The following is a 25,064-nucleotide window of genomic DNA, read 5'->3' as shown; positions in this document are numbered from 1 at the left end:
GTCAAGTAGTCTGCCCACCTCAGCCTCCCAAAGTGCTGGGATTACAGGCATGAGCCACCATGCCCACCAATTTTTAAGTCCTGAAAGTTGTTTTATACTAATGGGCTATGTAACTACTAGATTTTGGAATAAAAGTTCTTATGTGGACAGTGGAGATGATTTTTTTTTAACTTTTAAATTATTATTATTATTATTATTATTGTTTGAGACGGAGTCTCACTCTGTTGCCCAGGCTGGAGTACAGTGGCACGATCTCGGCTCACTGCAAGCTCCGCCTCCCGGGTTCACACCATTCTCCTGCCTCAGCCTCCTGAGTAGCACCCGCCACCACGCCTGGCTAATTTTTTGTATTTTTAGTAGAGATGGGGTTTCACCGTGTTAGTCAAGATGGTCTCAATCTCCCGACCTCATGATCCGCCCGCCTCGGCCTCCCAAAGTGCTGGGATTACAGGTGTGAGCCACCGCGCCCAGCCTTAAAATGTTTTTTTAATTTAAATTGAATAAATATAGTGAGATATGGAGTCTCACTGTATTGCCTAGGCTGGTCTCAAACTCCTGGGCTCAAGCGATCTTCCTGCCTCAGCCTCCCAAAGTGCTAGGATTATAGGAATGAGCCACCACACTTAGCTAGATTTGATATTTTCTTTGTGTCTTAATTAGATACATGTTGATTTCTGATTTCTAATAAAATCGTTTATATTCTGGTCAAAATAGCTCTTTGCCCCTGAATCTCGTCCATTTTAGCCCTAAACCATGTGTAAAGAGAAAACTTTATAGAATTTAAGTAGAGATTATTCCATTAAGAGGCTTCAGTCTTAAGGGAATGAAGCAGGAAGTATGTGAGTACCATTATTTTAATAACACTTTCTCCTTTAAGGCTTTCAACGAGCCTTCGCTGAACAGGTATAGTGATACAGTTTTAAAGCTTGGCCAGGTACAGTGATTCATGCCTGTAATCCTAGCACTGTAGGAGGTTGGGGCAGGTGGATTGCTTGAGCTGAGGAGTTCAAGACCAGCATGGGCAATGTGACAAAACCCTCTCTCTACAAAATATATATACAAATTAGCTGGGCATAGTGGCGTGCCAGGTGTGGTAGCATCATAACTACTCGGGCGACTGGTTCTGGAGGATTGCTGGAGCCCAGGAGGTTGAGGCTGCAGTGAGCCATGATTGTGCTACTGCACTCCAGGCTGGGCAACAGAGCAAGACCCTGTCTCCAAAAAAAAAAAAAAAAAAACTAAAAAACTCTACATTTTGAGGCAATTTATCATTTTACTAAGAAAATAGATACTATTCGAGATAGCACAATAGAGTTCTGCTTTTCAGTTAGAATCCTAGATAAAATATATTTCTTTTTTTTTTTTTTTTGAGATGGAGTCTCACTCTGTCACCCAGGCTGGAATGTAGTGATGTGATCTCTGCTCACTGTAACCCCCACTTCCTGGGTTCAAGCGATTCTCCTGCTTCAGCCTCCCAAGTAGCTGGGATTACAGGCACCTGACACCACGCCTGGCTAATTTTTGTAATTTTAGTACAGACGGGATTTCACTATGTTGGCCAGGCTGGTCTTGAACTCCTGACCTCAGCTGATCTGCCCGCCTCAACCTCCCAAAGTGCTGGGATTACAGGTGTGAGCCACCATGTCCGGCTGTAAAATATATTTCTAGAAAATTTCTAACATACTGTAATTTTTTTAGCAAGAGCTATGTTTGTTCTCTCTCTCTTTTTTTTTTTTATTAATTTTTTTGAGACAGTCTTGCTCTGTCGCCAGGCTGGAGTGCAGTGGTGTGATCTTGGCTCACTGCAGCCTCCGCCTCCTGGGTTCAAGTGATTGTCCTGCCTCAGCCTCCTGAGTAGCTGGGACTATAGGTGCGCACCACCACACCCAGCTAATTTTTGTATTTTTAGTAGAGATGGGGTTTCACTATGTTGGCCAGGATGGTCTCAATCTCTTGACCTCGTGATCTGCCCGCCTCAGCCTCCCAAGGTGCTGGGATTATGGGTGTGAGCCACTGCGCCCAGTCTGTTCTCTCTCTTTTACATATGTTACAAGTTTAACCATTTAAATTTTAGAACTTCATTTTTAGCTGAGATCTGGGGTATTGAGATCAAACCTCCCCCTGCTTCTTTTTCTTTCTTTCTTTTTTTTTTTTGAGACGAAGTCTTGCTGTGTCCCAGGCTGGAACGCAGTGGTACAATCTTGGCTCACTGCAGCCTCTGCCTCCCGGGTTCAAGCGGTTCTCCTGCCTCAGCCTCCCGAGTAGCTGGGATTACAGATGTATGCCATGACGCCTGGCTAATCTTTGTGTTTTTATTAGAGATGAGGTTTCACCATGTTGGGCAGGCTGGTCTCGAACTCCTGACTTCAAGTGATCTGCCTGCCACAACCTCCCCAAGTGCTGGGATTACAGGCTTGAGCCACCCAACCCGGCCGATACAATGTGTTTTTAATACCTGGAAAGAAACACATCTAATGTTAATAGTGTCAAGGATGAGATTACAAGAAGAGGCATTTTCACTTTTCTGTTATACATTTCTGCATTGCTTTAATTTTTAAAAGAAGTGCATACTGCTTTCATAATTGAAAAATATGTATCTTTCTGGTGTGGAGAAGGGTGCACAGTTTGAAAATTAATATATTTAAGTCATTTCTAGATAAGAAATACCTAAAAGAATGTAAGAAGCCTTCAGATCTTCAAATAAACTTCAGTTTTTTAAAAGTTATGAATATGAAAATGTCTGACTTATTTTAATACTTAAGTTTTAATTACATTACATTTTAAAGAACCCAAAACAGTGCTCCAATTAAGTTCACAGTCCAATGAGATTTTGTATCTAGGTCAGATTCTTCTTGTATGTTTTGGAAAGACTTCCATCCATGAACTAATTCTTAATGTATTTCTTTCTGATCAGGCCCAGTGGGGCTGCATGAAGCTGTTTATTTTCAATAACCAGTTACTCCAATGTATTGCTTCTTGGGGGAAAATAGGAGGACCTGGAACAAACCCAGGCAGAATGTGTGCCTCTTCCTAACTGACGTTAGTGAAGGCAGTAACTGTATACATATTTACCTTAAAGTTGTTTAGAAATAGAGCCTGCTTTGAGAACGAACCAAATATCTATCACAGAAAATAGTGGTTTTTGTTTTGTTTACAATATGAGCATGGATTCTTACCCATGTTTTTAATTCTTAGATGAACAGCAGAGTACCTTTCAGGTGACACTTTATCATCAAGTTCTGCAATATGAAATCGGGGAGTGCAATCATGTCACCATTTATCTTCTCAGTAATACAGTTATGTGTTAAAAAATTGTTTTATTAGGCATATGTAAAATAAGAGATTGAAAAAATTTACATCTATGTATATTTACTACAAAAGCCTGTGAGGTTGGTCTCATTTTCTGACTGTTAGCTTCATCATTTAATTCTTAATTTGTCTGCTTGCTAGAAACTGTCAGATTTTCTCACAGATGGTTTCATTTAGTGACTGCTGTAGTATTCAATTATCATAGCCTGAAACAGTTATATTTTCATTCTGTCCTCTATTCCATGTTTATTATGATCTAAGATGAATTAGATTCTGAAATACAAAGTGATATAAAACCTAGTACATTTGACCGAGAGGTGTTTGCCCAGGTTGACTACAGACTAAATGCTGATTTGAATGGGAGTGGTCATTCTTTATTACAGCATCAGTTTATTCTCAAAATTATTCCATTGACTACTAGAAATAAACTGTTATACCTGGAAAGATAATCTCAGTATTAAGTTTGGAGAGAAACATGACTTCTAGGATTGAAATTAGGTTTAGAATGTCATTGGGTAGTAGGTTCAGTATTATGATATTTTAGAACATATTTTCATGATATGTATTTTATAAATATGAAATATTTTTTCAAAGAAAGTACATCAGGTGATTAGGGCCTAATTTGTTTAGTCTGTGTTCACTATTTCATTAATTACTTAATTTTTTTAATGATGTGCGGTATTTTATGTTCTTTGAATCTGAATGAAAATTGCAAAATACAAAATTTTTTTCCCTTCTGCCAACCTTGTAAATAGTGGTTTTTTGTTTTGTTTTGTTTTTGCCTTCTTGATCTAAAATTGCTTTCGTTTTCAGATGGTGGCCAGCAGAGATCTGCAACCCCAGGTCTGTGCCACTGAACATCCAGGGCCTTAAACATGACTTGGGGGACTTCCCTGTGTTCTTCTTTGGTTCTCATGACTACTACTGGGTACACCAGGGCAGAGTGTTCCCTTATGTTGAAGGAGACAAAAGCTTTGCTGAGGGGCAGACTAGTATTAACAAGACCTTCAAAAAAGGTAAGCTGGATGATGTTTACAATGACTCAAAACTACAACTCCGGTGTCGGTTTCTCAACATCTCCTCACCTCCCTAATATTTCCGATATTAGAGAATTTTCACTAGGCATTATGATCCTGTGTCCATAAGCTTCCAGTCACATTAGAACCAGGTTTGAAATACATTTCAATATTGTAGACTGTGCTGTGTATTTGAAAGGAATTTCTTCAGTGATCTTTCTATAAACACAGATTATTCTAGGAATAGTCTTTGTTTTTTTGTTTGTTTTGTTTTTTTTAGACAGGGTCTCACTCTGTTGCCCAGGCTGGAATGCAGTGGCATGATCACAGCTCACTGCAGCCCTCAACTCCAGGGCTCAAGCTATCCTCTTGCCTCAGCCTCCCGAGTAGCTGGGGCTACAGGTACCTGCCATCATGCCCAGCTAATTTTTGCATTTTTTATAGAGATGGGGTTTCACCATGTTGCCCGGGCTGGTCTTAAACTCCTGGGTTCAAGCAATCTGCCCGCCTCAGCCTTCCAAAGTGCTGGGATTATAGCTCTAAGCCACCAACCCCAGCCTGAGAATAGTCTTTTTAATCAAGTGAAGTTCTTTTGCAACAGAAAAATAGTAAAGACTTCCCATGAAAAGCCTTACAGTTGCTTTTGCAGTGTTTGGCTTTCTGGTAAGGGTAAAATGAATTTAAATCTAGTATAAGGCAAAAAGCTGCTGTTAGGGTCACTTGGAGACCTCTGATCATTGAAGTAGAGCCTCTTCCCTGAGGCAACAGCATGCACAGAGCATAGTGTTCAATGAGTTATATCCTATTTCATTGTTACCCCATCCTGGTGGTAAACAGTAACTTCCAGAAAATAATTTTAAACAGAAAAATCTCAGGCCAGATGCAAAGCATTGGGAAGACAGTGTAAAACTACTATCCCATCAATTTTCCTTTGGTTTTTGGTATTTACATACTTTGTGTCGTCTTATTGGCAGCACTGGAAGAAGCTGCAAAACGTTTCCAGGAATTGAAAGCACAAAGAGAGAGTAAAGAAGCCCTAGAGATTGAAAAAAACTCAAGAAAACCCCCTCCCTACAAACACATCAAAGTAAGTCTTTATCTCTGGCCTGGGATTGCCAAATAAAATAAGAAGCAAAGTAAGTCTTTACTATGAAAGCATTGGTATTTAATAGATGAGATGAAATGCATGACTCTCTAGTAGTTAAAGACCCTTTTTGACTTGTGCAAACTTTTCTAATTATCACAGTCTTCTGTAAAACAGAGCTCCTGTTGGAAGCATCAAATGGGAGACGTAGCTATTGTGCTGTGAAAAGTAGGCCTTTGATAAGTCCTCTCATACCTAGTAGCAACATGTCTTATGTGAAATGCTGTTCTCGTTCTACCAGGTTATCCTGCCACCAAATGAGAATATAGGTGTTTACTCCCTTTATTTTAGAGAACTCCCAAACAAGCATATTTTCTCTTGTTTTCAGTTATGAAATTTCCATCTAGTGAAAGTAGAGATACCCAGGATAAATAAGTGAAAATTCACATGAGGCTTTGATATTTTTGTCAACTAAATGACAAAAGAGATGGTTATTAATTTCAGCTTACTCATCAGGAAAGATAAAGAACCTTTCTTGGAGTAGCACCACGAGGCAGTAGCATGGATATTTTAGATGTTCCTGTCCACATTGCCAGATGACTTACCTGCTGCCTCCCTCTTGCTTGTTATTTTGTTTTCTAGGCTAACAAAGTAATAGGAAAGGTGCAGATCCAGGTTGCTGACCTGTCAGAGATTCCCCGCTGTAACTGCAAGCCAGCTGATGAAAACCCTTGTGGCTTGGAATCAGAGTGCCTGAACAGAATGTTGCAGTACGAATGCCACCCACAGGTGTGCCCAGCTGGAGATCGTTGTCAGAACCAGTGCTTTACAAAGAGACTGTACCCTGATGCAGAGATCATCAAAACAGAGCGGAGAGGCTGGGGCCTCAGGACCAAAAGGAGCATTAAGAAGGTAGCATGGGATGGTGGTGGGGGGTGGAAGAGATCAGAACCTGGGCTTTTTAGGAATGCTTCAATAGGGAATAGTTCTAGGGATAAAATAAACAGGGATTTATGGTAAAATTTTAAAACTTCCCATGTTGCGAGTTTGGTACTTCTTGAGCAAAGAAGAGTAGTAGGAAGAAGGTGGTGATAAAATGTACTTAAACTTTTGAGTGTCCAGTGGCTAGTCATAAAAAGGAGAGAGGGGACACTGGTAATTTCTATGTGAAATAGTTTTTACTTGTTTTTTTATTATTTTACTTTTATTTTCTTTTAAAGACAGGGTCCCCATTCTGTTACCCATGCTGGAGTACAGTGGCATGTTCATAGTTCACTCAAGCCTTGAACTCCTGGGCTCAAGAGATTCTCCCGCTTCAGTCTTCCAAGTAGCTGGGTAGGGTCTCACTACATTGCTCAGGCTGGTCTCAAACTCCTGGACTCAAGTGATTCTCCTGTCTTGGCCCCCCAAAGTGCTGGGATTGTAAGCATGAGCCATTGTGTCCAACCTAAAATTACTCTTGACATTTTTCTACCTTTTAAAAAAAATTGGCTGGGCGCAGTGGCTCACGCCTGTAATCCCAGCACTTTGAGAGGCCAAGGAGGGCGGATCACAAGGTCAGGATATTGAGACCATCCTGGCTAACACGGTGAAACCCCATCTCTACTAAAAATACAAAACATTATCCGGGCGTGGTGGAGGGTGCCTGTAGTCCTAGCTACTCAGGAGGCTGAGGCAGGAGAATGGCATGAACCCGGGAGGCGGAGCTTGCAGTGAGTTGAGATTGCGCCACTGCACTCCAGCCTGGGCAACAGAGTGAGACTCCATCTCAAAAAAAAAAAAAAAAAATCCGGTTTGTAATTTAAAAATACCATCTAATATAGTAAAGAAAAGTCATACAATACGATCAATACAATACAAAAAAGATAGCAGAGTGAAATTCTTCCTTCATCCCTTCAATTCTTCATCTCATCAGAGATAACCGTTGTTAATAGTTTGATAGGTAGCCTTTTATAACTTTTTCTATATAGTTATAAACATACATAAAAATATATGGTTTTTTTTAGGATTTTCTAAACATAAATATCTGACATTTTCTTCCCATTCACACACTATATTATAAATACATTTGTGGCAGTACATATAGATTTTACTTCATTCTTTTTAACAGTCTCCTTTTAGTCATAGTAAAATGTACCATATTTATTTAACCTATTTCCCAGTAAGTAAATAATTTAACCTATTCCCAATAAATAAATAGATAAATATTTTTAAATTCCATAATGAATGTTCTTGGTCATCCACCTTTCTGCACCTATTTCTGTAGGTCAGATTGCTTGAAGTGAAATTCAGTTATTCGGGACAAGTGTATTAAGCTGCTTCCTATGTGGTAGGTACTATTCTCAGCACTTGGAAAACAATAGTGAACAAGACACATGAGACCCTTACCTTAGTGGATCTGCTTGAGGAGACAGATAATAAACATGTCGAGTGCCACTAACTGCTGTGAATAAAAATAAAGCTGGAAAAGGAGCTAGCTGGTGACAGGGATTGCCCTTTTCAATTGACTGGCTCAGGAAGGCCTGAGGAGGCGCCGTTTGCCCTGTGTGTAGTAGAAAGCCATGCAGGTGTGTGCAGGAGAAGAGCACATCAGACTGGAGGCAGGCAGCTGTAAAGGCTGCAGTGTGCTCCAGGAACAGCAAGGAAGTTCTGGGCCTGGGGAGGAGCCACAGGAGAGGAGGGAGAGGAGCTGCAGTGAGAAGGGCTGCCACCAGCTAGATAGGATGGGACCTTACTGGCCATATTGGCCATGGGATGGGGAATATCTGGAGGATTTTACTAGGGAGTGACTTGATCTGATTTGATGTATTAGTTTTCTGTTGCCACATACAAATGTTACCACAAAGTTTAGCAAATTAAGACATAACACGCATTTTATTATCTCACAGTTAATATGGGTCAGGAGTCCAGGCGATCCTTAGCTGGGTCCTCTACTGAGGGCCTCACCAGGCAGCAGTCAAGGTGCCAGCTGGGGCTGGGTTCTCCTCTGTGGCTTGACTAGGGAAGGATCTGCTTCCCTGTTTGCATGGTTGTTGGCAGAACTCCGTTTGGCAGAACTCCATTCTCTAGCTGTAGGGGTGAGAGACTCCGGTTGTTTTTGTTTTTGTGGGGGGTGTGTGTGTTTGTTTGTTTGTTTTGCCGTTGGCCAGGAGCTGCTTTCAGCTTCTAGAGGCTGCCCACAGTTCCTTGCCACATGGGATTCCCAGCATGGCCACTTGCTTCCTTACAGCCAGCGGGGGTGAGAGACACTACATGAAGATGGACACTAAAGTCTTATGTCATAAACTCACATAATCACCCGTCGCCCATGCCATATTCTGTTGGTTAGAAGCTAATCACAGGTCCTGCTCACACGCAACAAGGGAAGGAGGCAACACAATGGCATGAACACCAGCAGGCAGGCATCACAGGGGCCACCTTGAGAGTCTATCTGCCACACTTGGGTTTCGAAAGGATAACTGTGGCTGTGGTATGAAGAACATATGATAAGAAGGAAAGAGCGATCAAGGGAGACCATTAGAGTCGCCCAGTAGAAAGACCATGGTGATGTGGAACCACTGGGGTTGTAGTTGAGCCAGGAGAGAAGTGGTTGGATTTCTGACATTTTAAAGGTAGAGCCAACAGGATTTGCTGATGTACTGGATATGTGGACTGGGCTGCTTGGTCCAAGGCCAACCACATCTAAAATGTCATCATATAATGCAAAATGTTTTATATTGCTTTAGTGCCATGTATATCATATATACACATTTTTGCCTATGATTTCATGGGAGTTTATGGGGCCATCCTGAAATCCATCCACTTTAATATTGTGTTAACACCTTTTAATAGTAGTTGCACTTATTCTGAAATGTGTTGTAAGATAATTTATTAAACAATCTTGATTTTCCTGCTCTTTAGCACTTGAGGGTTTGCTGATGTAAGACCATTGGTCTTTTACAAAATAGCTACAAATATACAATCATTGAAAAGTGTAATCAGAAAGACATTATAGCAACATGAATAAGATATTCGGTGTATTTACAGGAAAGAAGTCCAATATGAAATGGAATGTACACAGTCAGGTCCCCTTCTTTCTCCACAGAACAGATTCCTGAAAATGTGTGCCAAACTAGGGACTTCTTGTTATGAAGTAGTTTCTTTCTCAGAAAAAATGTTAAGGTATTAAATATTGAATTACAGCCTTTTTGCTGCAGTCTTTAAGGACAGATCTGTAGCATTTTTTAAGTTAATGAATTTGTTAACAATTTTTGTTCACAATTGAATTCACAGTTAATGGTTTTTAAGTCTAGTAAGCAACTCTTTGAGGCTAAAGATCTGTCTCTTAGAACATCTGAAATATTTCCATCTTTACAGTGGTATCAAGTTTATGAGACTTGCTATCATATTTGATATCAGCACTTAATTTTTCTATGTTTACTCATTTTCATAGACTGATTAAAGTGTAAACCACAATAAATCATGATCAAGCTTTTAAATTCACAAAACTATTTCTTCAAATGAAATCTTACCTTGAATCCCAATGTGTGAAAAGAGAAGTAGTAGAGCTGATTTGGTTGAAATTCTCCTCTATAGGTTTCCACTAAAGAAAATTTGCCGTAGGCCGGGCAGAGTGCCTCACACCTGTAATCCCAACACTTTGGGAGGTCGAGGCAGGTGGATCATTTGAGGTTAGGAGTTCGAGACCAGTCTGACCAACATAGTGAAACCCCATCTCTACTAAAAATATAAAATTAGCTGGGCATGGTGATGCACGCCTGTAATCCCAGCTACTTGGGAGGCTGAGGCAGGAGAATTGCTTGAACCCAGGAGGTGGAGGTTGCAGTGACCTGAGATCACACCATTGCACTCCAGCCTGGGCAACAAGAATGAAACCCCATCTCCAAAAAGAAAATTTGCCCTAACATCATTAGGTATAGTAACAGTAGGTTGCAATGCAGCCAAGATGGCAGTACAATCTTCTGCTACCCTTTGATATCATATCATAGTGCAAAATGTTGTTCATCGGCTGATAACAAAGTCCAAACTGGATACAGGAAAAGCCATTTGAGGCTGACAGTGTATGTAATAGACGAATGTGCAGAACAGTCCCATGTCCTTTGTGAGAAAGGACTGGAAGGAAAAAGTGAAGGAAATTAACTGTTTATGGTGCTGCATTTACAGATCAATTTTGTTTTTATTTCCTTGAAACGGAGTCTTGCCCTGTCACGCAGGCTGGAGTGCAGTGGTGCAGTCACATCTCGCTGCAGCCTTGAACTCTCGGGCTCAAGTGATCCTCCTGCCTCAGCCTCCCAAGTAGTTGGGACCACAGCCATGCACCACCACACCTTGCTGATATTTTTTATTTTTTGTAGAAATGGGGTCTCACTGTGTTGCCCAGGCTGATCTCAAACTCCTGGCTCAAGCAGTCCTCCTACCTCAGCCTCCCAAAGTGCTAGGATTACAGGCAGGAGCCACCACACCTGGCTTGTTTTTCATTTTCTAACTGAATTCCGTGTCATAGCTTATACAGTAGATAAAAACAGGAGCGGGAAAAAGCCATCGGTCACCTTTGGTAGTGACTGCTCCGCAGCTGAAACATGCAGCTCCGTGAAGCAGAGCAGTGCTTCTCACTAAGCTCACTCACCACATGCCACCAAAGGAAGAGTCAGGGAGGTTAGGGCCCTTCTAGTTTAACCATTCATTTCTTTTCTCTTACTATAATCTATTGTTATCAATAGACAAAGATTAAATATTTTAAAGACCATTGGCTTATGTTCTTAATGATTTTCCACAATCAGAAAACGTGATGCAGTACTTCTCTTCAGATAGTGACTACCAACAGTTCTGTGATACCAAGAGCTATAAGAACGGCTAGTGGAAATTTGTGGGGTGGAGGGAGGGAGGGAGAATAGGACAGAAATCTGATAAAATAAGCCAATACATTTTTGTTTTTCAAGATATTTATTTTCCTCTAAAATATATTTGTAAGACTGGTAAGTCCTTATAGAGAATGTTGACCTAGACTGAATCAGCAATGCTTTTGAGGTGAAAAGGTTAATGATTATGTAATTATAAACACAAAATGTTGAATGTATAATATTTGCTCTTATTTTAAAAGGAGCTTATCACTGTATGCCTGTTAGGAACAGCTAAAATGATAAATAGTGGCAATACCAGATGCAGGCAGGACGTGGAGAAAGTGGATCTCATGAACTGCTGGTGGGAGCATATGACGGTAGAGCAACTCTGGACAGTAGTTTGGCAGTTTCCTTAATAAGGAAACATACACTCACCATATGGTGCAGCAGACGCACTCCTGGCCATTTATCCAGGAAGATGAAAATCTATGTCCACACAAAAACTTTCACCAGAATGTTCATAGCAGCTTTATTTGTAAAGCCAATATCTGGAAACAATTCAGATGTTCCTCTATGGGTGAATGGCTAAACAAATGGCAGAAACACTACTCAGAGATTTAAAAAGAACAACCTGTTGATATACTCAGCACCTTGGGTAGATCTCAAGGGAATCTGCCTGAGTTTTTTTCTTTAAAGCCAACCTCAAAAGGTTCTGTACTATATCATTCAATTATAAAATGTTCCTTTTTTTTGTTTTTTTTTTTTTGTTTTTTTGAGACAGAGTCTTACTCTGTCACCCAGGCTGGAGTGCAGTGGCACGATCTCGGCTCACTGCAGTGTGTGCCTCCTGGGTTTCTGCAATTCTCCAGCCTCAGCTTCCTGGGTAGCGGGGATTACAGGCATGTGCCACCACGCCTGGCCAATTTTTGTGTTCTTAGTAGAGACGGGGTTTCACCATGTTGGCCAGGCTGGTCTCGAACTCCTGACCTCAGGTGATCTGCCCACGTCAACCTCCCAAAGTGCTGGGATTACAGGCATGAACTACGGCGCCCAGCCAAAACATTCTTGAAATGACAAAATTCTAGAGATAGAGAACAGATGAGTGATTGCCAGGGGTTAGGATGGGATGAGTGGAGGAAGGATGGAGGAAGGGTGTGATTATAAAGGAGTATCACAAGGAATCTCTGTGGTGAGGCACTAGCTCTGTATCTTGATTGCAGTGGTGACTACGTGATCCTATGCCTGCTAAAACTGCATAGAAATATATACAAACACAAATGCATGCATGTAAAATTTGTAAAATCTGAATAAAGTCTGGATTATACCGATGTTGGTTTTCTGGTTTTGATATTATAGTGTAGTTATGTCAGTTGTTACCATTGGGGGAAACTGAGTGAATGTTCTCAAGATTTCCCATGTACTATTTTTGCCACTTCCTCTGAGTGTCAGTAATTACTTCAAAAGAAGCTTAAAAACAAAAACAGAGCTCACTTGTTTCAGATTCAGATCTCTTCCAGGTCTTACCCCGAAACTTGCATAGCCACAAACTAGTAAAAGTGTGTTATAATATAGCTTCAAAGGCTAAAGTTAGCTTTATCCCCAGATCCCAGCGATGTACCACATGTTGTCAGTTGGACTATAAAAATAGTATTGTCAGCAAGAAAAGGCAAGCAGATTGTCACCTTCTGAGGCGCTTATACCAGAAAAATAATGCCACCTGTATGCCTATGAATAAATAACCATTTCTTTCTAGGGTTGAAGTTATATTTTCAGGGTTCTCTTTAATTATTTTGGGTTATACATGCATCATTAAGCAATGCTTTATATAATACACTGATTTTAAGTTACATATTGCACATTTATCTCCAGGGTGAATTTGTAAATGAATACGTCGGTGAATTAATTGATGAAGAAGAATGCAGATTGCGAATCAAGCGAGCCCACGAGAACAGTGTAACTAATTTTTATATGTTAACTGTTACCAAGGTAAAATTGCTTTTTTTTTTTGTAAGAAAAAGGGATTTGTTTTTGTTTTTGTTTCATAGTCTTAATTTGAACTCAGTTTCTTTTAATTTGATTTTTCTTCAGGCAGAGCATAATGATTTGCAGTAGCTAGTGTGCTGCCTACTATAATGTGCCAGTTATACCAGAGTACAAAAATGAATGATACTGAAGCTTTGCACATGTCATGTGAGACAGCACTGTGAGTGAAAATAAAACCAAGAGCAGGGTTAGCATATCTGGATTTTAGTCTGAGTTCTTTGTCAAAAAAGTCCTGGGCCTCAGTTTCTTTATTACTGAAGGAGAGAATCAACTCTGTGATTCTAAGTTATAAGCCACTGTTATTAAAGTTCTACTGTAGCCAAAACTCCACATTGTTTTGTATATTAAAACTTTTTGGCAGGGCACAGTGGCTCACGCCTGTAATCCCAATACTTTGGGAGGCTGAGGAGGGCAGATCACGTGAGCTCAGGAGTTTGAGACTGGCCTGTGCAACACAGGAAGACTCTGTCTCTACAAAAAATAAAAATAAAGTTACCCAGGTGTGGTGGCACGTGCCTGTGGTCCTAGCTCCTCAGGAGGCCGAGGCGGGAGGATTACTTGAGCCCAGGAGGTCAAGGCTTTAGTGAACTGTGATCACACCACTGCATTCCTGCTTGGGCAACAGAGCAAGACCCTGTCTCAAAAAAAAAAAAAAAAAAAGAGGAAAATAATGAGTTCTGTCATAAGAAAAATGATAGTAAAACTGCTAGTTTAATCCCTGCAGTTGTAAGACCTATTTGATACACATTACATCCATTATCTCAGTTAACTTTTTTGTCAGTTCTCTCATTTACAGAGGACAAGAAGCTGATGTCCAGCCATGATAAGTGATTTGTTGACTATTTTGTTACAGTTTTAAGAACCAAGACTAGTACCCATGTTTCCTGTGTTCTAGGCTATCATATCTCTAAAACTGAGATTCAGAGTGTCATTAAAGTAAGAAATGGAGCTTAAAAGTATTTTAACTGATATGTCATTGTTTGAAAGTTTTACAACTTTCATAAACATGTTTCATAAACATCAGTTAAAATGCCATTCTTTATGATTGCTGGGATCTGACTCCTTCAACCCTATCCTCCCTGCCAGTGGCCCCTCCAGCCATCGTGACAGCACTTTAGAGGCTCAGTTCTGTGGAGCTTATCCAGATTATTAGAGTTCAAATTCAGGAAACCTGAAAATTCAGCTTTTTAATGTATTGTGAACTTTAAAAACAGAGCAAATAGATAAGCACTGGAGAATATATCCTACACGGTAGTCCTTCCATCAGACAGATCTCCAAGTTTTGTTTCTCATTTTTCTTTCTTCTTTCTGGCCTAAGCTGTCATGTATCCCCTCCTATACCAGTTTTGCTTCCTGCTTGGAGCAGAAAAGGGAGGCTAACAGCAAAACACCAGAGTAGTTATCAGAACTTTGAGCTCTCTAATCAGAAAATATCATTCCTAAACCTCTGACCCACTAATCTTCTAAATAGCATTATTCCGTGGTCTGTTTGTTTCTAGAAGCAAACTTAAAAAGCAACTAAATCCCACTTTATCCTAATTACTTTACTTTGACTTGAAGGTCATCAAATAAGGGAAAGAACTTAGTAAATTGCCCAGGCAGTCTCACATTTCCTGATTTGTCAGTTGTCAGACACCAGCTGGTAGCAAAATGCTGCTGCCTGTGATCCTTGACTGAGTTGGATGTTTCTGGGAGAGACTTGATTTATGAAAAAGGTACCTTTCTTTTCTTTCTGAAGGATCGTATAATTGATGCCGGCCCCAAAGGAAATTATTCTCGCTTCATGAACCACAGTTGTAATCCCAACTGTGAAACACAAAAGTGGACAGTGAATGGAGATGTTCGAGTGGGACTGTTTGCTCTCTGTGATATTCCTGCAGGTAAAAAAGTGGCTCGTTCCCCATGCTTTCCTCCCTAGGAAGAAAGAATATCCTATAGAGTCAGGACATGGTTCTTCAAGGCTTGATGCTTAAGAACTTATTCAAATAAGAGGAAGGTTATATTTAGAAAACGTATTCAAATAAAAGGCAGGTTATATTTAGAATTGAGTGTTAGCTGCCAGTGAGAGGCAAAAATCTATAACCTCAGAAAGGAATTTAGTGAGAACTTTTATGTAAGAGTGGGTATGACAGGATTCTGTGTCCACAGTCCTGCTGAATGAATTCTCCAAGTAAGCTGCTGTCCGTACAGTGTAACCAGATGTTTTAGCTGTTGTTTTCTTTTTAAAACATATTAACAGTAATTAGCTTGTGTCAGCAGCAACTGGTTCCTTAGTTGCTGGGATTTTTTGTTGTTGTTTTCACTTTGAAAGATCATTCTGTTTCAAATTAGACATAAAAGCCTCTGAAGCCAGAGCTGTTGTTTTCATTTTTCCTTACCCATCCAGCATCTGAACAAAACTTGGTTTCTCCTTTGTTTAGTTTGTAGAAAAATAGGTGAGAAGAGAAATGCTGTAGCTAAAACAGATTTAAACTGTGTTTCTAGAACTCATTGTGGATTGTTTAAGCCCAGCTAGAAGAAAGCTTAGGAGTCCCTAGTTTGAGTCCCTGGATCTTTGGTGTATGCAGTGAACCTTCATTTTGGATCTTTATTTGATCATAATATAAGGCAGTAATTACTGGAAATAGTATTGTCACAATTCCATGGTCATATTGTTCATTTAGAAACTAGTGTGAGTTAGCTATAGGAAAGAAGGCTGAACTAGAACCTATTCTCCTGCAGATTCTTAGATGCTGTCACATTGGTTTCAACCACTGCTTTGAGAAGGACATGACTTCTTTTGAGGATGTGTAGTTTTGCTGTCTTTGTTCATGGGTGGGGATGTTTTTCTCCTTTTCTTTTTTTACCATCACTGTTATCAATGAGGTAGAACACTGGCAAGGGAAACGCCTTCATGCCAGAATGATGTCTCTTTTTTCATCAGGGGAATGTGCCTGTGAGAGCATTTCTCTTCCCCATGACTCGAGTTTGAATAATTATTTCTCCTGTGTTTCAGGGATGGAGTTAACATTTAATTATAACCTAGATTGTCTGGGCAACGGCAGAACGGAGTGCCACTGTGGGGCAGATAACTGCAGTGGTTTTCTAGGAGTGCGGCCAAAGGTCAGTCTTGCAGGGGAGCGCCCCCAGCCAACAGGAGATAAGGAGTAGGACTGTTAAGGAGTCTCTCTGGCCGGGCGCGGTGGCTCACGCCTGTAATCCCAGCACTTTGGGAGGCCGAAGTGGGTGGATCACAAGGTCAGGAGATCAAGATCATCCTGGCTAACACGGTGAAACCCCATCTCTACTAAAAATACAAAAAATTAGCTAGGTATGGTGGTGGGCGCCTGTAGTCCCAGCTACTTGGGAGGCTGAGGCAGGATAACGGCATGAACCCGGGAGGCGGAGCTTGCAGTGAGCTGAGATCGCGCCACTGCACTCCAGCCTGGGTGACAGAGTGAGACTCCGTCTCAAAAAAAAAAAAAAAAGAAGTCTGTTTGTGTGTTTGTGACCATCTCAGGAACCTGCTGGCAGTTGGGCACCTGGATTAGTTTGTGGGTCATCAGCTGGGCTTATCAAACATTTAGACTGTGACTTTCCAAGGAAGCTTGTTTTGGTAACGTCTGTTAGGTTCTGAGAATGTATTTTATTTCAGGTTGAATATGAAATTAGCAAAAAGCTAATTTAAAAGTTTTTAAAAATCCACAAAATAGTAAGGGCCATTGAATTATACACTTTAAAATGGTGAATTCTGTGGTATGTGAATTATACCACAATGAAAAAAATTAACAGGTTGCCTAAAGGTTGCTTGGATTTACCACTACCTTTGCAATTAAAAATAAAAAGCACCTGGCTGGGCACGGTGGCTCACACCTGTAATCCCAGCACTTTGGGAGGCCGAGGCTGGTGGATCATAAGGTCAGGAGTTCGAGACCAGCCTGACCAACATGGTGAAACCCCATCTCTACGGAAAATACAAAAATTAGCCAGGTGTGGTAGCACACACCTGTAATCTCAGCTACTCAGGAGGCTAAGGCAGAAGAATTGCTTGAAACCAGAAGGCAGAGGTTGCAGTGAGCCAAGATCACGCCATTGCACTCCAGCATAGGTGACAGAGTGAGACTCCGTCTCAAAAAACTAACTAAATAAAAATAATAAAAAGCACCCTATTCAAAGGTCAATGAAGGCCAGGCGCAATGGCTCATGTCTGTAATCCTAGCTCTTTGGGAGGCTGAGGCAGGCGGATTGCCTGAGCTCAGGAGTTCAAGACCAGCCTGGGCAACACAGTGAAACCCCATCTCTACTAAAATACAAAAAATCAGCCATGTGTGGCAGCACACGCCTGTCGTCCCAGCTACTCAGGAGGATGAGGCAGGAGAATTGCTTGAACCCAGGAGGCGGAGGTTGCAGTGAGATGAGATCGCCCCACTGCACTCCAGCCTGGTGACAGAGTGAGACTCAGTCTCCAAAAAAAGTCAATGAAAGGCTGAGGCAGGAGGATCACTTGAGCCCAGAAGTTTGAGACCAGCCTGGGCAGTATAGCAAGACCCTGTCTCAACAAAAAAAATTACAAAAATTAGCCAGGCATGATGGCATGCGCCTGTAGTCCCAGCTACTTGGGAGGCTGAGACAAGAGGATTGCTTGAGCCCAGGAGGTCAAGGCTGCAGTGAGCCAAGATTGCACCACTGCACTCCGGCCTGGACAACACAGCGAGAACCCTATCTCAAAAAATAATAATAATAATAATTTTTAAGTCAGTGAAAACAAAACTTTATTTTTGTTATAGTATTTGTTGCAGCATAAGGCCTTCTGATGTTTTTAGGTAATTATACAACAGATGAATTTAAATGAATATGAGGTTGTAGGGTTTTCCTATCTGTGTCCAGCTTCATGCACTGTCTGTGATGTTTGAAACTATGATCCTTTCTTTCCTGCCAGTCGGCATGTGCGTCAACAACTGAAGAGAAGGCAAAAAATGCTAAGTTAAAACAGAAGAGACGAAAGATCAAAACAGAACCAAAGCAGATGCATGAAGATTACTGTTTTCAATGTGGAGATGGTGGAGAGCTGGTCATGTGTGACAAAAAAGACTGTCCCAAAGCATACCACCTCCTATGCCTTAACCTGACTCAGCCACCATATGGTAAGCTGGACCTTCAGGACCCTTTCCCTAACTTGTATCTTTGCCAACTATGTGTAACTCAGAATATATTCCATGCCATGGGATAGGAAATGTTGAATAGAGCAAACAATAGCAAAAAATTATGCTGGCAAAAAAAATATTTCCCCTTACACATTTGGGATACCCTGTGGTTCATCAAGGATTGGTTTCTTGTATACTGTTCCCATAGGTGGGTAGTTGGTACCTATGGCGTTGGGTTTTGGCCAGTAGCTCACATCCGTCCTAAATAATACACCCAGATCTGTGTTTGGTTGAAATTTGGAGTTGTATTCAATTGAATTCCATCTCCAATTAGAGAAAAAGGAACGTGGGTTTTTCATGGGTAATCAAGACAGGCACTAACTTGGGCACTTCTTCTTCCTCCCCTTCTCCCCGAATTAGGAAAGTGGGAGTGTCCGTGGCATCAGTGCGATGAGTGCAGCAGTGCAGCTGTTTCCTTCTGTGAGTTCTGTCCACATTCATTTTGTAAAGATCATGAAAAGGGGGCCCTGGTTCCCTCCGCACTGGAAGGCCGCCTCTGCTGCTCGGAACATGACCCCATGGCTCCTGTGTCACCAGAATACTGGAGCAAGATAAAATGTAAATGGGAATCACAGGATCATGGAGAAGAAGTAAAAGAATAAATGTGTGGTGTCCCCTCCTTTCTATTTACGTGAAAAAAAGCAAATAGATCATGCATTTAAAAAGAAGAGACTGCTACAGTGCATACAGCCTTTGCCATCGGAACTGCCTTATTAAAGCCAAAATGGGAAACCAGTTCATGCAGGCAGAAGCAGTTGGTGGTGTCTGGTTTTTCTGTTTTGTTTGGTTGGTTTGGGGATTCTTTTGTGGAGGGTTAAATTCCCTTGGTCTTTTCTTGCCTTTTATTGTGCTTCAATGCCATTGCAGCTTGAAAAAGAAATGTTTTTGCTTTTAAAATAAGAACAAAGAGAAAAGAAAGTTGTGTTAATGAGATAAATTTAAAGTCTAAGATGTGTTCCTTGGTTGTATAAAGCAAAAGTAGCCATCATTCCTTTATTTATTTTCATTTTTAGGAATTTCAAGAAGTGTAGTTCAATAGTCTAATCAAGTGTGTGTGTGTGTTAAGTAGGAATCTGAGAAAGCCCTCTAGGAAAGGGTGTGATAAGCTTTATATACCTCTTTACTGAGCAGTAGGTAGGCTCACTTCTCTTTCCCTTCAGAATGCTTTTCATAGACTTAGAGAAGGGCTCTATGGAAGTATTAAATCTGGCCTCTTAAAAACAATGCCTCGGTGGATTTTACATCTGTGTTCTTAAACAAGGTGGGCTTTGTACTATGGTAACTTTACCTTATAGAAAGGTATATGGTGTGTTTCCTTGGTGGAAGGAAAAAGAGGAATGGATGTGCTCACTGATTTTTGAAGCGTTCTCCATTGACAGGGATGGTTTGGATTTTGGATGAAGTGCGTTTCTGTGGATATGAAGCATAGTTGGAATGGTCACGCCTGTTTTCCTGACACTGATAAAGGCAGCTAAAGGGGGATGAAGGCACAAACCAAAAGTTGTATCATATAAGCACCATTTTCTGTCCAATTTTATTGTAGACCCTGGTCTAAATTGGAAAGAATTACAGGCATTTTATTTTTTGTCTCTGTTTTCCTCTCCTACTCAAACATTTCTTTTGTCACCTGACCATTCAGTCATGTTTCCTGGTAAAACCACACAAGTGAGTTTGAATTGTATTTGAACAGATCTTTTTGGTTGAGTTCCTAATTTAGGGGGTGAAAGTTATAGGGGCATCCCCAGGTTACATGTAAAGAATTTCTATTATTATCCAGTACTTAAGATTGCTCCCATTGAGTAAGGGGAAGAACTTCTACTTTTACAGGGTACATAAGAGCCACACAAACACACTTCATCTTAGGAAGCACTTGGAGAAAACTCTCAAGAAAGTCAGTGTTAGCAAAAATGGTTGACGGTGACGCTTGACTCTTATAGACGCGAGTATACCAAGATGTCTGCTCACCAAACTCACTTGGCTTTTAATGCTTAGGAATATCTATATTCCAGTATTCCTTGTATGAAATAATTAGTAATGTCAGACATTGTTGTAACACTGTACTAAGTAGAAGTCTAGGGTTAGCTTGAATGAACGTTAACTTTCTCTGTGAATTTTGACTGCTTACAATTGCTGGTACCTGGTTAGCATTTATTTTCCCTCAAGTACCTAGTAACCTTATGAAGGTAGGGAGGGTAGATGCTCTACCACATTCCTTTCAGCTGTACTGAGTGTTCCATTTGCTTATCAATTTAGAGCTCTTCTATGGAAAGAGGGTGAAAAGCTGTTTTGTGCCTCTTTTTTTTGTATGTAAATGTGCAATTATACTGGATTTTCTCTTGTAAAAAACAACACTACAATTCTTTTACTGAAGCTCCTAAACTGCCATTTGCCTGACTCCAGCAATTAATTCTGCGGTGACTCATTGGGCTTCCAATACTTCTGTTGATTAGATATGGTCCCAAAAGAGCAAAATGGAAAATGCAATCCATGTCACCAAATATAATTGCTACAAGTAAGATGAAATACAGCTCACCAAAACACTAAACTTTGCTCTTGAGCAATTATAGAGTTTGATGTCCTTTTAAAAAATAAGAAAACCTAGGTTTTATCATACTAAAATTTTATTTTGTATATGATGTTTGGTTTTTTAAACTTACTAACATAAGGATTTCCTTTAATATTCCAAATACAGTTCTTGTTGAAACAGTATCCAACATGAAATCTTATCTCCTTGCTTTTAGACTTAGTGCTATTTACTATCTAATGACTTTTATATGGTAAGCCAGGGTACATCCTATATACTACAGATACCTTAGGTTTCAGTACTTTTATGCAGCTTCTTCATTGTGTCATATCTGTAACAGAGCTCTGATGAAATTAAAAAATATATGATTAATAGGATTGTTTCACCATTTCAGAAATCAGAGTAGAAAACAAAATAGCTGCCGGGTGCAGTGGCTCACACCTGTAATCCCAGCATTTTGGGAGGCTGAGGTGGGCAGAACACGAGGTCGGGAGTTTGAGACCAGCCTGACCAACATGGTGAAACCTTGTCTCTACTAAAAATACAAAAAGTAGCTGGGCATGGTGGCACATGCCTGTAGTCCCAGTTTCTCGGGAGGCTGAGGCAGAAGAATCACTTGAACCCAGGAGGTGGAGGTTGCAGTGAGCCAAAATCATATCACTGCACTCCAGCCTGGGCGACAGAGCGAAACTCCTGGTCTCAAAAAAAAAAAAAAAAAAAATGCTAACCATAGTTCTGAAGTCTTTGGCCATGAGTGTTCTTTAATGGTCTAAAAAGCAGTTTTAGTCATGCCGGTGCCAAGGAGCTCTCCTCACATCTCCATAGTGTCAATGTTGACCTATTTTATATATTTTTAAGTTGCAGATTATACATACAGAAAGAGAAAATTGTCCTTTATGTGTGCATGAGTATACATGCACTGTGCCTGTGCTACACCAATGAAATATTCCAAAAGACACATTGCTCACTCATAGTCTGAAGTTGGTATTTGTTAACTTTTAAATCTATATGTGGTCAGTGTAAGTGGTTGGTTTTTATTCTTGTCAAACAATGAAATAACTTAAAGCAGCATGGGCTAATGGTGGTATTTTTTTTTAACCACATGTTAATTTGTTGAAGGAAGAAGTGAACATAAGATTTTTGATAATCAGCCTAAAGCTTCAGAAATTGGATCAGGAAGAGCTAAAGATGAAATCCTGGGAAACCTTCCCAGGCACTGTGCAGGGGAGGGAGGGGCTGGACCGCCACTGCTGTGAGGGAGGAATGGGAAGAGCAGCCCCTGGCTGGGTGAGAAGGGCAGAGTGGATGGCCCTTCATTCCTGGAAGGCGGAAGCAGCCAGAGGCAGTGATTCATCTCTTTAATGTCTAATCAGGGAGAGATACAGGAGTGACGTGAGTTTTATTTTCATTTTTGTTTTAACAAGTTCCCACTCTATCTTAATTCTCAAAAATGATCTGGCCTAATCTATAGAACTGGCTGAGTTTGAGAATCATTTAAAATTTGGAATTTTCTATACAAGTCAGGAACATACCTGAAAGCTAAAACAGTAATGGAGGCAGGGGGGCTGCCCCCAGCTCCCTTCTGCCATTTACATAAAATATTTGAAAACATGTCTGTAAATAATGTTGTAGAACTGAGATATTGAGTATCATGTAAAGGACCCTCAGATGGGACAGGCTGTTGAACAACTTTCCTAGATCATGAAGTGGAATTTCCTTTTTGAGTAGTTTCTTGCATGGTGTATTCCAATAGTTCAAACCCAGACCTACAGTTTGCAACCAGGCCATCTGTAGAGAATATAATCTCTGGACTGCCCAGGACTTGTTGCTTGTCTTTCATTTCATTTTAAATACAAAGCTCTTCCTTTAGCATTCACCTTAAAGTCAAGGTGCTGGCTGCCACCTGCCATGTCCTCTTAGAAGATAAGAAAACAGTGGCTATGGAGCCCTCACGGCTGGGAAGCTGACATTCTATGTACTTCCACATGAGAAAAAGGACATTGGAAAGTTGCTTTATTTCTGGGCAGCGTAGACTAAAGTTACTTTTTACAAGGCTGATGCATCCAGCCACCCCCAGTTGTCCAAGTTGGTGCAGACATGAATTGATTAACTGAAACACTTTCCTTTAGCCTAGGGCCACCTAGAGTTGGTCTCTGGTTATTTGTAAAACAAAAAGTAGAACTTGGTTCCATTTTCAGATGGACTAGGGAATACTGTAATTTGACAGCTTTGCAATGAATTAACAAATACTGAAAAGTTGGAAATGTGTATATACTGAAATCTCACCAACTTTTACCTGGGGCGGGGTACCAGGAGAAAGGGGGTTATAATAGGGTAAGGGGGGGGGGGATAATGTTTACCACAGGTACGAAGTAGTCACTTTAACATTGAGACCTCTGCCTCATTGAATTCAGGTTTTTTAAGTACTTGAAACTCTTCAGATTCTCCTTATTTTACAGTTTCTTTTTACATTTATGAAGTAGAAAGCATTGTTTTGTAAACCATTTTGAAAATAAGTAGCCTAGTCTCTTATCCTCTTTAGCGTGGATTAAAGGTGAAGTTCTGCAAATGGGAGAGTGTTCACAGTAGATAGCTCGGATTGATTGAACACATTTGAGGAAGAGACTCCTGCATGAGATACCAGCATTTTTACAAATACTTCTTATGTATGTTCTTTATTTTGTCATTTTGTCAACCCTGTCCCCAAGCACATCTTCTTTCCTTTTACTATGTCTATGTAGGGGAAAAAAACAAAAAAATTGCACTTACGTTACACTCCCAAAATGTGGGTAATCTGTGTCTTTCAAAAAACATTTCTGTTTTTTGTTTTGTTTTGGTCAGTCCATTGCGTAAGTGACAAGTTTGGGTGCTTGTGGCACGTATGTATGAAGTGGGAGGGGGATGAGAATTGCCTGTCCTTCAGTAGGCTGTAAAAGTAATTTACATGTAAGTAAAAAGGGAAAATAGAATAGATGCCAAAGTCATTTATTCAGTCTTTTAAGTTTTCTTATGTGGCATTACTGCATCTGCTAGTTAGTGAGAAAGCACCCTAAGCTTTTACTGCTCCCCTCCCTGCCTGCCAACACACTTGATGTGTGCAAACAGCCCTCAAGTATCTGTCAGATTACCTATAGAAGGTATTGATAAGGTATTCTTGTCAGTTTAGAAATGGACTGGATAAAACTTACTTTGTTGTCATTATTTTATCTCATTTGTCCTGTTACATGCCCTATGTTAAGAAAATCATATTGCCACTAATAACCAAGATGCTAAATGAGTATTACAACTGGCTAATATCATTTTTTATATACAAGGGTATGTGTATATTTGGAATTGATACAAGAAATTCATTTGTACCCATTTGAGTGATATTGCACAACAAAACACAGATACCTACAGACTCCGTTTTCATTTTCTCGTGTTCTTTATGATGATGATCTTTGTAGATTGGTTATTTCTGTACTTTATCTGTAATAAACTTTGTAGATCCTGTGAACTGTTATTTTGCCTAAATCACTTGAGACTTGAGTCTTTAATAACAAAGCATCAATATTCACTAAAGTCAATCTCTTTTGAGTTTCTGTGACTTGGCTAGAAGCTCTTGACACTAAGGGATTAGTGTTCATTTTCCCTGGGGGTGTTCCACTAGGGCATTACTGTATAATGACTTGATGTTGCCACATAGACTTCAAGATATATAATATTTTGAGGATTTTGTTGATTGGCCTATGTTTTATTGCATAGTGTGAAATGTGTAAAGCTTGGTTAACCTGTATATAGATAGCTTATTGTTGACTAGTTACAGTGTATTTAGGATTGCCTGTAATATTTAAGCTTCTTTACTGATGTGTGTGCTGGTAGGAACATATAATTTTTGTACATTATATTTACTGATGTTGCCTTTTTTATTTTACAAATACTTTGGAATTCCAATGTGTTTTTTGCTTCCGTGAGGATTAATTTGGAAAGGTTTTTAATGACATTCCACTGATTTCAGATTTTGCTTGAGATTGACTTCAATAAATTGTCCTGTATGTTCCAAATTAAATATGTGGGCTTGTTCTT

At 40.2% G+C, this 25,064-nt stretch overlaps 1 protein-coding gene across 7 annotated transcripts in view; it reads left to right on the top strand.

Moving 5' to 3' along the window:
* The window catches only part of NSD3 (nuclear receptor binding SET domain protein 3), a 114,143-nt gene extending 89,096 nt beyond the window's left edge, over nucleotides 1-25,047 (top strand). For 5 of the 7 annotated variants that reach the window (XM_007962206.3, XM_007962202.3, XM_037983561.2 and 2 more), the window contains 8 exons: nucleotides 4,123-4,325; nucleotides 5,300-5,412; nucleotides 6,052-6,321; nucleotides 13,119-13,235; nucleotides 15,031-15,172; nucleotides 16,288-16,394; nucleotides 18,211-18,415; nucleotides 18,836-25,047. In XM_007962206.3, the coding sequence (XP_007960397.2) occupies nucleotides 4,123-4,325; nucleotides 5,300-5,412; nucleotides 6,052-6,321; nucleotides 13,119-13,235; nucleotides 15,031-15,172; nucleotides 16,288-16,394; nucleotides 18,211-18,415; nucleotides 18,836-19,077 (1,399 nt within the window). In that variant the 3' untranslated portion in view covers nucleotides 19,078-25,047. The remainder of the gene's footprint in view (nucleotides 1-4,122; nucleotides 4,326-5,299; nucleotides 5,413-6,051; nucleotides 6,322-13,118; nucleotides 13,236-15,030; nucleotides 15,173-16,287; nucleotides 16,395-18,210; nucleotides 18,416-18,835) is intronic. The other 2 variants (XM_007962205.3, XM_037983565.2) reach the window with 1 other exon arrangement.
* The last annotated feature ends 17 nt before the right edge of the window (nucleotides 25,048-25,064 follow it).

Source organism: Chlorocebus sabaeus, chromosome 8, assembly GCF_047675955.1.
Source record: "Chlorocebus sabaeus isolate Y175 chromosome 8, mChlSab1.0.hap1, whole genome shotgun sequence".
Classification (NCBI taxonomy): domain Eukaryota; kingdom Metazoa; phylum Chordata; class Mammalia; order Primates; family Cercopithecidae; genus Chlorocebus; species Chlorocebus sabaeus.
The sequence above is the reverse complement of the archived record's forward strand: the minus strand, read 5'-3'. Positions and strand labels throughout refer to the sequence as shown.